The sequence below is a fragment of the Megalops cyprinoides genome, chromosome 2 (assembly GCF_013368585.1).
Source record: "Megalops cyprinoides isolate fMegCyp1 chromosome 2, fMegCyp1.pri, whole genome shotgun sequence".
Lineage (NCBI taxonomy): Eukaryota > Metazoa > Chordata > Actinopteri > Elopiformes > Megalopidae > Megalops > Megalops cyprinoides.
This window is the reverse complement of record NC_050584.1, coordinates 64,675,001-64,692,661: the sequence shown is the minus strand read 5'-3', so window position 1 is coordinate 64,692,661 and position 17,661 is coordinate 64,675,001. Positions and strand designations below refer to the sequence as shown.

The following is a 17,661-nucleotide window of genomic DNA, read 5'->3' as shown; positions in this document are numbered from 1 at the left end:
TGGCATTATAGTGCCTTTGTGCTTTTCACATTAGTAGTTTCAGTTGTGTCCAAGAGATTGGGTTGCATTAAACAGTTTGTCATAAAGCAGCAGAGATCAATTGCTGGTTTAAACGTAAAACCTTTTTTTTTTCTCGTTTTGACAAACAGCTCCATGTGAAGTTCAGGAAGGTAATGCAATCACAATCAATGCAATCAGTTAAAATTAATTAATTAATTGCATGAATTATGAATTAATTTAATGAATTACAATAAAACCAGGCTAATCCATTCCCCCCCATACACACACACACACACACACACACACACACACATATATATGTTTGCCGTTTGTTTGTATCAGATGTTCCAGTTGATATTCTGAACTTTGTTTGTCCTGAAATGTAAAGAATGTTTACCCACTATCGATACATATATTTAATCATAAAACCAATGTTACACATAAGCCTCTGTGGTTTATGAGACAGATCTCTCCTAATCCCACTGGAAACCGATGTACAGGATGAAACGTCTGAAATGAGATTTTCTATCCGTGGATCAGTACCGGTTTCCTCTTTGTTGGGCATATTAAACACAGACTCCCCCCCCCCCCCCCCTCAAAAAAAAAAAAAAAAAATGCAGTGAACGGGGGGGTGCTCTTCAAATGGCTTCATGCTCCTGATTAAGTTCAGATTTGAGAATATGAATTAAATCTGAATTCCTGTTTGTATATCCAGAGAATGAAACTGCAATTACCCAGAGGGAAGCATGTCTTTGGCAGGACTTAGGTCTAATTCAGGTACACGGCACAATAATGCATCTGGGGGTTTAGACAAAAGTGGGAGATAAAGACACCAACCTATTCCTTTCTGTATGTCTCTGCTTTGAATTTTGAACCCCTTTAGTCTTCTTTGAGCAGATCCAATAAAGGCTAGGCTTGTGGAAGTGCTTCCCTATGAAGTCTTGCTTTACGGGTATAGCTGCCATTGTTAAAATCAGCACAGTTTTCAGGATCCACTAGCAGATTATGGACAAGCTGCCCAACTAATCATGAGGAAGCACCATCTGCGTTAATCTGGGATCCAAAATTTTTTTACTTTTTTGAAGCACTCATTTTGAAATGAAAGGATGATTCTTGTTTTACACATCTTTAACATCATTTTTTTTCATATTTTCATTTTTTAAACATTTTGTACGGCTCCTACACTCAGGGGAGAAGGCAGTTGCTGCCTGATATGCTGATAACCATTCCAAGCTGAGAAGCATCTTTTCTTTCTCATTCATCTGTGTCCACTGGCAGCTCAGACCTGGGCGTATTGCATGTAATTAATAAAACAATACAAAAAAAAAATCAGTCCCCATCACAGTTTGAGAATTGCTTCCAACAAGGACAGCATCTCGCTGGCGTATAAGAACTACTTCACACATAGTTTGCCGGACCGGTTGATTTGAGTGTAAGTGTAGCCTGGGTCGTTTGGCAGCTGTGTGAGAAACACCTGCCAATGATTCACCACACCAGGGTGCAAATTAGAACAGCTACGCCGAGACTGCCAGCGTGGCGAGCAGTTTGGAGACCAACTCGGCGAGAGTGCGGGTTCAGTCCACAACAATTTGAGCAATATGAAGGCAGAATGCAGTCTGATTCAGGAGAAAATACAGAGGGGTGCAATTGCAATCGATTCGGGAGGGGCACAAAAAGTAATATCTTAAAAAATAAGTGTAATAAATACTACGTAGACATCGGAATATAAGGGGACAACTGGGGGTGCACTGAAGTCCGTCTGGGGGTGCAATGTACCCCGAAGCACCCCCATATCACCGGGCCTGCTCTGGCCCGACCGGCTGAAAAATATGTTCTAGGGCCATCCACTGAATGTAAACCGGGAGCACACAGAGCTTCCAAAAGGACAGTGACATCCACAGATAGACACTGAATTCGTTCAGTTTTTTCGGTCTCTACCGCAGCTCGTCGGTGAAGCACCAGATTATGGACAGGAGAAGCAGAATCACAGCTCGCAGGCTGCCTGCATTCTCTGGCGTAACGGTACAGTCTGTAGAGAACGATAAAGCCAAAGCCAAAGGCTTTGTGCTGCAGGTGCTCAGCAATGAATGCTGGACCCTGGAACAATCTGCGGAATGACTCAAATACAGCACGCACCCAGGGCGCTTTCAGATCTGGTTCACATGTGGTGATTTGCATTCTAGTCCACATTCAGGATAACCTTTTTATTTCGGTTAGGTTCACTCGTTTCAGACCAGGAAAATTCAGTCAAGCCGGAAGTGGTTTTGAAATAAATTTGAATTTATAATCGTAAATAAATTTGCTCTTGCCGGCTTGCTGCTGCTCGTCGACCACAATTCTACTGGTTTCACATTGCAGATTTACCCACAGCAATAAATCTTCTTCACATCACAGACACCTTCATCCAGGGGCAAAACTGCAAACCTAATATTCAACATTAGCTCATTTTTGGAGTGCTGTGTTTTCGAACAGTAAATATCAAGCCCCAGGGTGTAACAGCTTTGTCCCACCTGGAGATTGAAACCAGCAGCCTTTTCTCAGGACACTCATGGATTTGTGGGTTATCCTTGCTTCTCATTTATATTGTATTACATTATTGGCATTTAGCAGATGCTCTTATCCATAGTGACTCACATCGGTTATATTTTTAATTTTTTTTTTACAATATTATACATTTATACAGCAAGATGTTTACTGAGGCAACTGTGGTTTGGCAGTGCAGCAGTGCCCCAGTGGGGAATCAAACCAACAACCTTTCGGTTACATGTCCTGCACTACTATTCTACACGACAATGCCCCCAACAATAGCAGGAATGACACAAAAGAGGAGGAAGGTGCGTGTGGAGTGGGGAGCGGGGTGTGGGGCGTGGGGCGTGGGGTGTGTGATGCTGTTCTTAGAGGCCAGGAATGGGGGTTGCTGCTCTATTTTTTTAATGTTCCTGGGCTCCTCTGACCGCCAAACATCACAATATTGGGTCAGGGCAGGATTACAAATCTCTGTTTACAAGTATGTGCTGTTTCTGTGTGTCCCGCGCACTGTGGATAATTAGAGGCTGCTAGTATGAACCGTCTGCAGAAATGGCAGGGTCGCTGGTCCAGCTGGAAGGGGGAATGGGGGGATTTGTGCTACTGTCCTTGGACAGCTCTGGCCAAGATATCGCAGCAAATGGAGGATAATCTGGGAGGGTGGTAATAGCTAAATATTCTGTATGGGATTAGTGCTTAATAATGCGCATTTCATCTCAGCAGTGCTGCCAACATTAATGGCACGGTGCTTGCTGCGTGTGCTGGCCTGTTTAAAGTCCACACCTGCTTACTGTGTATACACTTACCTGGGTAATCAGAGGGTGAAAATGGACTCATTAGCGCGGCTGATAAGCATTCTTGTGATGGATTTTTTTTTTTAAAGAGCAGAATATTTTGCCACTGATAATAATTGTGACTGATAATACTACATGTGCCTGTTGTTCATCTTGCTGCTAATACACCTGGCTGATGCAGACAGCCTTATTTGCTGCTCTCAGCTATGGGGAAGGGACTGTCTCAGCCCATGTTTTAGCAAGGTCATTTTTACCACCACCCGATCCTTTAATTCATTCAGGGCTTTACAAATTTACAAATTACAATTGCTTTGTAATTATTTTAGCATTATGGAATAAGCTCCCCGCCAATCTGAAAACCTTCCATATTTTCTCTTGTGAAGTTAAAAAATGGATTTTAAGTAACCAGTCTTGTCAGCATTAATTTGACATTCTCATAACCTGATTTAATAACTTTGGATATATGTATGTAATATTTTCATATCTATATTCTGTCACGTGTTTATTCCTGTGAAGTGTGTTATTCTGTGTTTGTGTGTGTGTGTGTGTGTGTGTGTGTGTGTGTCTGCGTGTCTGCGTGTGCCTGCGTGGGTATGAATAGGATGTTGGCCTATTTGTAGTGGTGATGTTAGGTTTTGTTTTGTGTTTTATTGTTTCCTTCACCTGCCCAGGGACTGCAGATGGAAAATTAGCTAGTAGCTAAATCTGGTACAAAGCACCTTCCCTTGAGACTATTGTATTTTGTACATGGTCTCTGATATAAATACATTTAATAACTAAATAAATCCCATATCCATTTATTCATTCAGCCCACCAGTGCAGTTGTAGCATCCTGCTCGTGCGATACGGCTGTGCCCAATCTGGGATTGAGCCTGCAGTCCCCGGTTATATGCCCAGTTCCCCCGACCACCGTGTTACCCCTGTGCTGTGTGTGTGTGTGTGTGTGTGTCAGCCTGGTGTCTGCCTTATTTAAAGACACGCTTTTAAAGCCCGACATGAAATCCTCACAGTGGATTTAGAGTCTTTAATTAAAGTTTAGTCAGTGGAAGCCTTCCAATTTACATAGTGATGTGTTCTGTTAATTAGCCTCTGATTGACTGAAATGCACCGTGAGCCTGTTGCAGCCCGTGGCAAGGAATTGACAGGAGTTTGCTTTTAATTGTCACAGTCTTGATTTTGACCTCAGGAACTGAAACACTCCAGTCCTTATTAGTGAGCTGTATTAACACAGCTTGTGCTGCACAGGTAAACTTTGAATGGAAATGCGTAAACTTTTCTTTCCATTTTTCTTTTTTTTAAACGAGCAGGGTTACCTGTTGTTCCGATGTACCAAATGATTAACTTCCCCCGGACTCTTTCTTCTGCCCTGGCGCGCGATCAGAGCAGCAGAGAGAGGCAGGACGTGCCGAATAAACAGGGTTTCTTTTCCCTCCCTTCTCTCTCTCCCGTATTGTTTGGAGTGGTACAGTGCCTGGTGCACATCGCTGGGCAGGACATGTGCGGTGAACACCAACGCTTACGGCTCTGATAAGATTAACATGCTGGGAGCTCTGAGAGGAGCCCATATGCGACTTTTCCAAATGGTCCCTTAATGTCAGGCCGACAGCCTTAATCACAGGAACTTAGCAGGGTCCTGTTGGTGGCTAAAACAGTGTTTTTTGTGTTAAACGAATATCATCGAGCAGGATTTACGATACTCAAGGCAGCTTTTGACCTGGAAGGGGCACAGGGAGGACTGAGGGACTTTAAATAATGGAATGGGGCTGGGACGGACTCGTACGAAAGGAGACCTGTTAGGAACAAAACATTTAAAAAGGCTAACCAGCGTCAGCGGATTCCTCCGACGTACTTGTCTGCTTGTAGCTCATCACCCCAGATCCCCTGTGAAGGTTGATGAGGTGTGACAGGTCATTCTCAAGCACTACGGGCAGCACTTTAGACAGTGGTGCATGTAGATATTTGACTGCTCAGCGGTACGCCTGCATAATGATCCACCAGCCCCTCTGCCCTCGCACAAAATATAATCCCCATCTAGCAGCACATGTTAGTGTTGAGAAATGAGCAGAAGTTTGAAATAAGTGATCCTCATTTTGGCTCTAGAATTGGATGGGAGAACACAAAAAAAAATCATGACCCAAAAGACTATCCATGCTGACCTCTCACTAAGCTTTTATTATGTAGTCCAACCCCTGGGTTCAATGAACTTTTCTTCTTAACTTTGATTGAAAATTAATTGCAAAGACTTAAAGCCTTCACAAACACAGTCCAGCACGTTGAGCAAACACCAAAATGACTGAGATGCAGACGTTGACTGCTTTAATTGAAAAAAATAACTGACACTTGTTTATTTTTTGAGTTACACTCTGAGGCTGTTTTGATTGTTACTGTCTTCCTGTTTGTTTTCAGGTCAGCGGAAGGCATCCAACGTGTCACTTCCTGTCAGACCTGAAGAGGGCGGAGGAAGAATGTACGGCGAGACTGAAAGACGAGCCCCCTTTCGGCTCCAAAGGTAATTCTCTCTAATTTCCTTTGAAATTCATTCAAGCAAACACCAAGAGGAGGTCAGATAATGATACTTAACCCTCATATACCAAATGCAGAGGGATTTAGTGTAGAACATGTCCGCATATCATTCTGTGTGGGCCAGAGTAAAATGAACAGGTAAATATTTCTGTACAGCGGACACATCAGTCGTTCATGTGTTGTAGCTGCACTTTTACCCTTCTTGCACTGACAACAGGCTGTTTTGTTGCAGTATAAAAGGGAAGGTAGATGAAACACAGGACAGAGTTTCATTGCTCTCTGAAAGACTGTAATGAAGTCTTTTGAAAAAGTGAATATTTTTGGACTTCTAAAGCGCATCTGAAGCAAAACAATTCTTTAATAATATTTTGTTGTTTTTTTGAATAAATCTATGTGTTTCCAGTAGGATTGTGTGGCCGTAGACATTGTCTTGTCCCCTACTTTGTATCAAGGCGAAGGCTTCGGTTTCAAGTGAAGCATACACCTGTAGAAAATTATCTTCATTTGAGTTCTGTTTTTTCAGTTCTTTTTTTTTTCTCCTTCCATCTTTCTGGTGTTTACCGTAGATGCTAGAGGCACTCCTGATTTTAAAGTGCTTGAAATAAACATTGCATGCCACACTGCAATGATCACAACATCACCGATGTGTTTGAGAAGATAATCTTAAGGTGGTACATACAGACATACATGGGAGTAGATCTTTTAATAACTCTGTTTAATAGCTTGACTCTAATGGGTTTTGCTGTAATTTTCATTGTGCTGTCTGTAGAGTGACCTGAATAAATTTTGTATTTCTAGCGGTTTGTTTTCATTGTTGGTAGGGTTATGATCATGAATTTGTAATTATTTTGTAACTATTTTTCATAGGATGTACGATATGTGGTAGGTAATGAATCTAGTTGTAATGATTGGATATTGTATTTTTGCAGCTGCTACCATCTAGATAAATTCTATTATATTCTTTTCTGTAAGTGTAGGTCACCTTGTGGCTTTAATATGAATGAAACTTGCTCGCTACTTTGACCTTTTCTCACTTCTCTTTTTCCCTTTAAGACTGATTGTCATTCAGCATTACACCTTCAAGACCTTGTCATTCAAGTGTTACATTCCAAAATCTTTGTGATGAACTAAACTTCTAAATTAATGGTGTGATTTGTAGAATACTGTCTTCTGAGTACAATACTGCACTCTACATATACGCCTACGAGAAATTACAAGTTGTTACTTTTCAGCTGTGTCCAGGGAAAACTGTAGAAAATAAATTCAACAAATTGGAAAAATCCATAGGGATCTGAGCCACTAATGAGCCAAAAGGCACTGTTGCTGAAACTATATCTCTTTCTGTCTGCCCGTAGTGTAGAACAGAGGTCAGACTGGACTGATTTAATCATATTGTTTGACATCTTTGGCAAATGCACACAGCACAGTGTTTGGTTATTTGGATAATCTTTCATAATTAGATGAACGAAGCCAGCATTGGCCAAGTGTGCCGGCAGCACTTTTCTGGAAGTGAATTTGAGTCCCCTGACAGATACCCACTTCCAAACCATAGCACCAGAATTTAATGACTGAAGTGTGATCTCAATTTTTTTTTTGCGCTTTGTGCTTTGTTTTCAAGGCAACTTTCCCTTGTCCCTTTTGAGAGAATGAACTCTCCAAGGCTGAACAATGCCTGTCAACACTCCATAGTGCCAACAAGGAAACAAGCCCTCCTGTAAATCACATTACTGTAGGGGTGTTATGGTGTCAAACCTGTTTCCTTGAAGGACCAGTGTGGCTGGATTTTGGCCCAGTGTCTGCTCTTGCCCACATTTATTTGCCAATTTTTAAAATCTTTTTATAGACATGCTACAGCTGAAAAATAACATAATTAAAACATTTTTGCAGTGCATTGTGGGAAACGGAAGTGGCAATGTAAAGGTGTGCATCTCAGTAGCTGATTGGACTGTTTCTGCCATCTTAATCAGCACTACTGTCATCCTCATAAGTAGTCCCTGGAGATTCATTAGGCAGACAATAGGTATGATGACCACTACAGCTCTGTTTTTGGCCCAAGGGAAAGTCAATTCATGGAACAGTTTGTGCACCCAGTAAATTCACCTATCCAGATGGGTGACGTAGACTGGGCCACACATTACTATATACCGCTGCAACTGGATATGAAGGACATGACCTCCGTTAATAGTTTGAACTTTCTTTCACCCCTATAACATAGAAGATTATCGTCTTAGTCTGTCATCTATAGTGGATTAATGTTTGACCTCTATGCTAGCCTTCCTCTGTGGGTACAGTAAGTGTTGGCACTTATAAGATAATAAGGGGGCTTTTGAGACATTTTAGTTTTTTTCAAGTCAACTTTACAGAGTAGAGTTAAAATGCTGACTCGCTACAACAACCACTTACCTCTCTTTGTTGTGACCATTCATTCGTACATGTCCAATCACAGCACAATTAATGTGAGTGTTCAGGTGTTCAGTCTCTTTTTGCAGCAGAGGGTGCACACATTTTCTTTCGGATTGACAAATGCAACTCCACTATTTGCTGCTCTCAAGTGATAGTTGCCGTAACTTTGTGGTGGGTGCTGTGCCTTGTGACCACTTAATTTGGCTACATTATTTACCTTTCTTGCAGTCTATCTAGGATTAGTTGGCTAGCTAGCTAGCTAGTATATGAATATCGTGAATATTAGCATGGCTAGGGAATGTTTTAAGTTCCCTGCAAATGGTGTTTCATCTAAATGAATAAAAACTTTTTTCCCTCCTCTTTATGTCACTACCTAAGTCGCCAAGCCTTGAGTTCATCCAATAATAATTCTGTTTCATAAGAGCAACAGGTACTCAATGAACAATGTGATCAAAACAATGTATGAAAATTGCATTTACCTGTGGTATATCAGGGAATATTGTCACCGCTGGAACACAGATTGACCAATAGGAACAATTTGGAACTGTTTTAATGAAACGTAACATAATGTAACATAACGTAACATAACTTAACATTAATACACTATTAAAAGTAGGGGTGTAGGGAGAGGGGGAAATTGTAGAGCTTAATTAAGAGAATCAACTTCTTTTCTGGCATACCTATAGTATGTAGTGTCTATTTATTTAGTAGGTACTCTTATCATTATAGGTAGAATTACAAAGTTTACATTTCACATACATTCATAGAGCTGAATTGTCACTGAAGCCACTCTGGTGCAACACCTTGCTAAAGGTTACAGCAGCAGTATTTCACCAGGGGAGTCAAACCTGGAACCTCCTGGTTACATGGCCATGTTGGGGGAGGAGGGGGTACAAAAATATATTTATCTCATGTAAAATATAATAAAATGAGCTGTTAATCTGCTTGCGACTGATGCGGTTCCTGAGCCAGGAAAATAGAGACACTTGAGAGTACTCTTTTTTCTGTACAAACACTCTCTCTATCTCCCTCATCTCCAGCCGCCAGTGATGTCCATTACTCATTCCACTCTGCTTTCTCAGGCACCACTCGATTCTCAGGCACCTGATGGATGCTGTATTTGTGTGCGTTTACTCATTTACCTGTTGCCTGAAGCTGAAAATGTTGTCCTTCTCTTAGGCCTCGTAGGCTGAAGCTCCAGACGTGAAACCCTTAGCTAGATACACCCTGTTAACACAGACTCATTAGACCTGTCCTTCCCAGTGCTGGTCCTGAAGCAGCCCTCTGGCTGCAAATGTGGGGAATCAGAACGGGCCATTATTTACTAAAACGTTGCAGATAATATTCGTAAATCCGTGCCTACTTATAGCAGATGGCAGATCATTAAGATCATTAAATTGGACACAGCCATGGAGGAGATTTCAGACAATCCCTCACCAATTACCTGAATCCAGCAGCACCTGTGGCCTCAGAAATATAAATCCTGTTCTCTTCTGTGTTTAAGGGTTTCTGCATCCTTCCTCCTCCTCCTAACTTACTCTTTACTGTATGATGCTGTTCTTACAAATGAATGCCTTTGCCTAGTTTCCTAATATATTAATACATCCTGAATATACAGTGCTGCTTGAAAGTATGTGAACCCCTTGAGCAGTTCAGAGTTTTCTGTTGTTTTACCATGAATTTCTTATTTTATCATCACCAGTTTTTTTTATATATTAAATGTCAGATGTATGTTTATCAATTGCATGTGTTTGTTTAGAGGGAATTGTGTGAGTAGCCAAAAAACTACATGAAAGATGGAATTAGTGTATGTGCAAAAGTAAGTGAACCCCCAGCTGTATTGGTAAAGTCAAGTGGGTAACAGATTCAGGTGAAACACATTTGGGTGCTTAATTAATCAGTTAAGTAGACCAATCAAATTAGACATCCTTAGGAAAGGGGTTGGGCAACACTGATTAAAAGAGAGAGGTGCCAAGGTGTACCCAGAAAGACCAACAATGCCAAGAGGAAAGGAGATATCCAAGGACATCAGGAAGAAGGTGACAGCCCATCAGTCTGGGGAAGGCTATAAGACCATCTCCAAAAGATTCTAGCTCCATCCATCCACTGTAAGACAAATCATCTACAAATGGAGGGCATTCAACATGACCACAACTCTGCCTAGAAGTGGACACCCATCAAAACTATTGTCAAGAAGCAACAGAAAAATAATAAATGGGGTAAAGGCCAACCCACACATCACCTCTTGAGAGTTGCAGACCTCTCTGGCAGCAACTGGAGTAAATGTACATGTGTCTACAATCAGACGAAAATTGAACAGACATGACATTCATGGGAGGGTTGCTAGAAGGAAGCCTCTGCTCTCAAAAAAGAACAAAACCCATTTCAACTTTGCCAGAGAGCATTTGGACAAACCAGAGGCCTTTTGGAAGTCCATTCTCTGGACAGATGAGTGCGAAATAGATTTATTGTGTCATAATCAAAACCGCCATGTTTGGAGAAAAGCCAACACTGAATTCCAAGAAAAGAACATCCTCCCAACAGTGAAGCATGGTGGTGGAAATGTGAAGGTCTGGGGCTGCTTTTCTGCCTCCGGGCCTGGACGACTCTATATTATCCAGGGAAACTTGAATTCTCAGGCCTATCTACAAATTCCTGATGAGAATCTCCTGCCATCAGTCATGGAGCTGAAGCTGGGCCGAAAATAGGTGATGCAACAAGACAACGACCCAAAGCATTCAAGCAAAACCACCAAGGAATGGCTTAAAAGAAAGAAGATTCGTACTCTGGATTGGCCTAGTCAAAGTCCGGACCTCAATCCAATCAAAACGTTGTGGCTAGACCTGAAGCAGGTGGTACGTGCCAGATGTCCCTCCAACCTCTCTCAACTGGCTGAGTTCTGCAAGGAGGAGTGGGCAAAAATCCCCAAAGGCAGATGTGGGAGACTGGTCGGTGGTTACAGAAGACATTTGGTTGAAGTAATGGCTGCAAAAGGAGGTGCCACAAGCTACTAAATAAAAGGGTTCACATACTTTTGCACAAGTCAAATTTTCAGTTTTTGTGAGATAAACCACTTTTGTTGAATAAATAATGAAAATATAACTTTTTTTGGTTTGTGTCCATCATTTGGAAAGTCTGCTTTACAAATTGGGGTTTGGATGTACATTTAATAAGGTTATTTTATTTTTTTTAACAAAAACAAAGACCATGTCTGGAAACAAACTTTCAAGCAGCACTGTATTAATAAGGAATGGGCAAAGGTTGACATCTCCAGCCTCAGTCTCCAGACTGTCGGGCCTTCAGAGTTACACAGTTATACCTTTGCATGACCTCCTCGTGCTGTGGTGTTAGGGCACTCAGTCACAGACAGCTGTAAACTTCAGAGCCCAGATATGAATGACTCATTTTTGGTGTTGTTGTCTTATCAGGCTGCAGAGGGACTTGGGATAACATATCGTGCTGGGACCACTCGGAGGTGGGGAAGGTGGTCACCATTCCTTGTCCGGTACCGCTCAAGAACCTCTTTGGCAGAAACGGTAAGTCGTCACCCATGCGGTGCATTTATCGGTAGAGATGATAAGGCTTCAAATACCCTGCCGCGTTTATCTGATGTTCTCCGGCATCCCGTGCAGCGCGTGACCTCATCGCGTGCTGGGAACGTCTGATACATTTGAACTTTTACGGCTGGATATATTGTGAAAGAACTCCTGCAATAATAATCGCTCGCCATTTTGAGGGTGGCCATACCGGGGCTTAGGCTTCCCGTGCCGAATGTCTGAAGAAACTGGGGCCGCACTTGTTTAGTGATCGGATGGGGAACCTCCTGGGAAAACCGGGACTGTCCTTGGAAGTTGTGCCTTTACTGTTTGAAGTGATGGGAATGCTGTGCTGTGGGAGGTGCCTTCATTTGGGGGAGAAGCTGAGGCCCCACCCAAAAGCTGGTGTTTGACAAATCCCCAGTGCTCTGTTGCTTATCACAGCACTAAGGCTGCTTCTTGGCGTCCTGGCTGAATCCCCAGCCTGTCTCTCTCAGTGCGGCACCTCCTTTTCGTTGGAGGTCTTTGAAAGGTGCACCAAGCTAAATGCAGCCCATCTCCCATTTATCAACGGGCGTCTTCATCGGTGGCGGAGTCGCGGCAGGACGCGGCAGGCAAGGTCAAAGCGCAAACCGATCTGCTCTGTAACGCCAGAGGCGGAATGAATCACTGCTCTCTCTCCCAGAATGCTCAGCGACCCGCGCTCTCCAGGCCGGCACTCACAGCTAGTGCTGCCTCTCGCAGTGAGTGCGTAGAAGGCACTCAGGCAAGCCTTCCTGTGACGAATCCCCTCTCTGCAACCAGTCCTTTCAACGCGCTGCTGTAAATAGGTCACCAAAACAAGACATGGATAGGTTGGTCTTATGTTTCTGAAATTACTCCAAAGAGAAAATCTGAGAAGGGAGATACTCGTATCTCAATATTACAAGACAACTATCTGAGAATTTCAAGATTACCAAAGGTGGTTGTTGCAACATCATAATATTTTGACCTTATCATAGGCTTTAGGAGTGTATCTGTCTCAAGATAATCATCTCATTATTCAGGCACCACCAAACGGTTCATTTTAGAAGACCAAAACTGTGCTCGTCAGCTTATTGTTTATCAGAGTTAACACTGCAAGCACTTTGACTCATGAATTGAAAGAGATGCTTTTTTTATCTCTATGATCAAGGTTTCTGTGGAACAAGCTTCCTATATGTTGCTTTATATTGATGCATTTTTTATTTATGTAGTAAGAAAAAGGTGCAATATTTTAAAAAACTTTGTTCTGAATAATTTTTAGAGGAGATTTGGCTTCCCTGCAAGGCCAATACTTCAAGTTCTGTCTCCGGCACAAGTATTATTATTATTATTATTATTATTATTACTTTCTCTCCATTTCAGATGCTTTCCTTTTTAAAGTTCTTGTCACCTTAGACCTTATAACCTGGCAAGTGTGTGCTTTTTCAGACATAGTCACTTTAAGTCATCCTGAAAATGCTGTGAGCTTGATTACGGATCAGCTGCAGCGTCAGGGAAATGGGCTATAGCTTCACACGAAAAAGACGTGCATGAAATGGCACAGGAAACCAAAGGCAGGAAACCCAAAGCAGCGAAGCAGCCTGCCTTGACATTTAGCAGACGCTGTTAAGAGCTACTAACATAGGTTACAATGGATCTGTTTATACAGCTGGATATTTACTGAGGCAATTCTGGGTTATCTACCTTGCCCAAGGGTACAGCAGCAGTGCTCCAGCTGAGAACCGAACTGGCAACCTTTTGGTTACAAGTCCTGCTCGATAACCACTATGGTGCACTGCTGCCTCGTAGAGTCTGTGCAGGTTTCCTAGTGCTGCTGTGTGGTGGTTCACCAGGCAGATCTTGCAACCCAAAGGTGCGGTTCCCAGGTGGGGCGCTGCTGCTGCAGCTGTCAGCAAGGAGCGTAACCTGAGGAGGCCGAGAGAGAAGGAGCGCCTGGCTGTGTGAGAGGAAAGGGTGCAACGCTGAGAGCGGGATGACGATATCTGCCGAGCTGGAGAATTTCAGCTCCCGCTCGAGAGTCGCTGTGAAGCATTAGCATTCTCCCGGTGAAAAAAAAAAAAAACAGTTTGCTCCTTTTGCGCCTGGCTGTAGCCGCGTGGAGGCACCCTGTGATGTTGTCTGAGCGGTTTCGTCCGTGTACATCCTTTCAGCAAGCCTTTACAGATACACTTAGGGCTAGAGACCTCACGTTGGTGGACCAGATGGCTTTGGATGGGGCTGGCCTTTGTGAACAGATTTGCACATTTGCAGACAGGCCTCGTTGCCTCTTTGAGCAATAATTCTTTATCTCATAGAGTAAAGAAAATGATTTTGTAAGTACTGAAATGAATGATTTGATGAATTCTTTGAACATTTTAGACAATGTGTTTTGCATGTCTGTCCTCACATGGCCACCCGGACCAAAGTGGCATCAGCTGGAAATATGACTCCTGAAAGACTTAGCACTTAAACAAAAATGCAGCTACCTCTACTTTCCTTCCATTTGGCTTCCAACAGAAGTATGATAAATAAACAGCACTCAAGATACACAGATGGAAGGAAAATGACCAAGTCATTATGCATAGTGGATCTCAGAGACTGCGGTTTCTGTCCAGTTTCATCCTGCACTACATTTTCTAAGTGATAGGCTGTTTTCTACCACAGACGCCAGGATGATGTTTGACGCTTTGAGTCATTTAGGTTCAACCGTCATGAAATGACGCCTGAAGTGAAACTTAAAATTGAATATGTCTGGGACAACAGAAATGAATTGAAAAGATGCACACGTAGGTTTCAACAGAAGCTCTCAGCTGTAACACAGTGAATAAAATGAACATTGTGCAGAATAGTCCTTATGTTCTGACAAACTAATTGCAATGGAGAGTTCTATAGTCAGGGAAATTCTTGTTTGCAGTGCAAAAAAATCGTAATAAAAGGGTCTAAAAGAGATTGCATAATTTAATTTGTTTAAAGAGAGATATTTTGGGTGTCAGCATTCTGTCAGGGTCAGATTTTTTGGAACAAAATCATAATGGCAGCTGGTCTTCTATTTTTCAAATATATGCCACGTCCCGTTACCCAGACTCCTCTGCTCAGGACAGCATGGAGTTTGGCCTTGAATTATGAAGAGTTTTCGCAGTTCCGAGGCCAACCAGAGCGATGGATCTTCTCCTGAACGAGGCAGTGCCAGTGAAAGTCACCTGGTTTCTTTTAGAGAGAAATGAAGCGGACCTCGTGTGCGATATCTTAGAATGAGGTCAAGCTCCCTCCCCGTCTCTCTCCCCCGAAGCTCCAAGGAAGGTGATTTCATGCGACTGTTTCACGCGACAATGTGAATGAGGGCAGCTCCCGACTTCCCCCGACGTTCCTTGCCTCTGGCCAGGTTTTCAGGAGTCTTTTGTTCAGGTTCTGCTGCTCCACGGAGTCCCCTGATTGGTGCAAGAATAGGTTGCCGACACGAGATGATACGGCTGCTGAACTCCTTCCTTGTGTGCCGTTTCCCCAGGCAGTTTGGACAGCCCTTGCCTGTGCAAAGCATGCATGTCTGCCGGGAACAAACGAGGATCGTGTCATAGTCTGCCCTCCAAGAAAGCACCCATCGCCGCCCAAATTAGGCGTCCTTTAGAGTTGTGCAAATGCCATCAGTGCAAACAGATCTGAGTCACTGCTAGTGCACCTGCTTTGCGCTTTGCCCATCCCAGCGCCTACATAATTACAAATTATCACATGCCACATTCCTTCTGACTCGGGAATGATCAGATGGGACAACATTAAAACAGCATAACACAAAAATCTATCCCAGCTGATCTCGCTGTAGTTCACCGTTTCAGAAAGCTGCTGTCATTTACTCTAATCCCTGGGATTCAAGCATAATTCCTCCTCAACTCTGACGCGGAATGAAAAAGCACGTGTCACATGTTTTATTCACAGTTTGTTGAGTTTAGCCACTAACCAAAAACATCATGTCTTTGCTAGGGAACAAAAATGAAAACTGGCATTTACTTGTAAGTCAAAGTCAAAGACAAATGCCTTTCCTGGCTGGCACGCCACCACACACTTCTAACTCAGATTGACTCACAGTAAAGGCCTGAAACAGGGTATGCTGAAGTGCATTCCAGCTAAACTCCTCCCCTTATCCCATCCGCTGCTGCTCTCTCCCTGTTTTCACCCTGTAGTTATAACAGAGAGCTTTTATTTATTCATTTTTCCAGCTACTATGTGTTTCCACTAATATGTGGAATGTAGAATGCTGTGGCTGCAATGTCAGAACAGGATGTCTCTCCAGTAAAACGCCACCCTGTGTGTGATGTGTGTTTAAATATGAAATCAGTGACAGGTGTATTGAAAATTGTTTCGGTATTATGCTAAAGTGTGTTGGACACATCTTACAGATGCACAGTATCTACTGGATATTGTCCGTTTGCACACATTTCACCCGAATGCATGTTCTGTTGCATGCACTGCCCATTCACATAAACTGTTTGAGTGAATATTCTGGGTTGCATGTTTTAATACATACTACTGTCTGATGAGAGGGAACCTGAGGGTCCTCATGAGTTGACTTTAGTCAGAACCTGAGTAGTTTTGCAGCTCGAGGGCTCTCAGCTTGAGGGCCCTTCACAGTTCAGCATTTGGGCTCTACATGTAGCATCAGGGGACATCTCTTCTCTAGCTGAGTGCCCGTCATAGCTCGAGGGAACATTGCTTCTCAGCTTGAGGGCCGTTCATAACCTGAGGGCGCATTATTGCTCAACTTGGGGACCCTTCGTAGCTCAGCTTTTTGGCCCCCATGGCCCAACGTGAAGGCTCTCGCACTGGGAACTTGGGAACCGACGGGCAGGCACCAGTCGACACGGGATGAGCGCTGGGTAGTTCCATTGGTGTTTTGCGGGTTTGGGGGGTGGGGGGGGGAGTGGGACAGCTCCTCTCTCAGGGCAGGGTGTAGAGGAAAGAATACTCCGGGTGAACAGCACTCTCCCTGTCTGTGGGGGCTCGCAGAGGCAAATAAACAAACCGATTAGTGTGCTCCGGTGGAGATTGCATTCTGCTCCGACGGCCCAGCCCTAAGTGCTTCGTCTCTGCCCTCTTTGCATTGTGTGATACTCTCCTGCGCCCCCCCCCCCTTTTCCCTGATATGCCCAGTTCAAAGACACACATTAAATATTTAGCTCACTTAGCCACCAAGCCCTGAAATATAGATGGGAATTCACTTTCACTGACTGTTTTTAGTGGAATATCACAATGATTTGCTGTAAAGAGAACAAATCATGGAGCTCAGGACCAGACAGGAACAATGGGACAGAGATACTTTTGAAAAAGTATGTATTTATTACATAAATATATTGTATCAACATTGCAATGCGTCACTCAATCATGCATTTTTTTAAAATTTTGTGATTCCTAACAGTCTCTCCATTGCAGCTGGAGCTGCCGTGTGCAGTCTGTCACTGACTTGCATGAACCAGTCAAAAGACTTTTGCTGCCCTCAGCAAAACGCTATGATTTGTGCAAATCAGTGAGCCACTGAGATAGCTCCTCCCATTTTGGGTTTCATGAAGACTCTTGTGTCATTGCTGAACATGGCCCTTGTTACCACATTGTCACCATATTCTTATCCGGTTTTCCTGACATGCTAAGTGCAACACAAGTGTTGCTCTGGTATATTCCTGTCTTTTTTCATTATATATGGACGGACACAGGACACGTGCACTTTCTGGCCAGGTTTCTCCGGCCTGGGCCACTGAATGGTTGTGTTCGGCCCGGCTGTCCAAAGCTGATGCGAGGATCCTGGGATCTCAGGCTTGGGGGAAGACCAGGCCTGTGGGGGTGTGACGGAGACTCTCTCTCTCTCTCTGTTTCCCTGCAGGAAACATAAG

The 17,661-nt window shown here is 43.3% G+C and overlaps 1 protein-coding gene across 1 annotated transcript in view; it reads left to right on the top strand.

Annotated features, from left to right (window-relative positions):
- vipr2 (vasoactive intestinal peptide receptor 2) overlaps window positions 1-17,661 on the top strand; it is a 42,008-nt gene that overhangs the window by 5,082 nt on the left and 19,265 nt on the right. The window contains exons 2-4 of the mRNA XM_036553768.1: window positions 5,727-5,829; window positions 11,675-11,782; window positions 17,652-17,661. The exon at window positions 17,652-17,661 is cut by the window's right edge and continues 82 nt beyond it. Of these exons, the coding sequence (XP_036409661.1) occupies window positions 5,727-5,829; window positions 11,675-11,782; window positions 17,652-17,661 (221 nt within the window). The remainder of the gene's footprint in view (window positions 1-5,726; window positions 5,830-11,674; window positions 11,783-17,651) is intronic.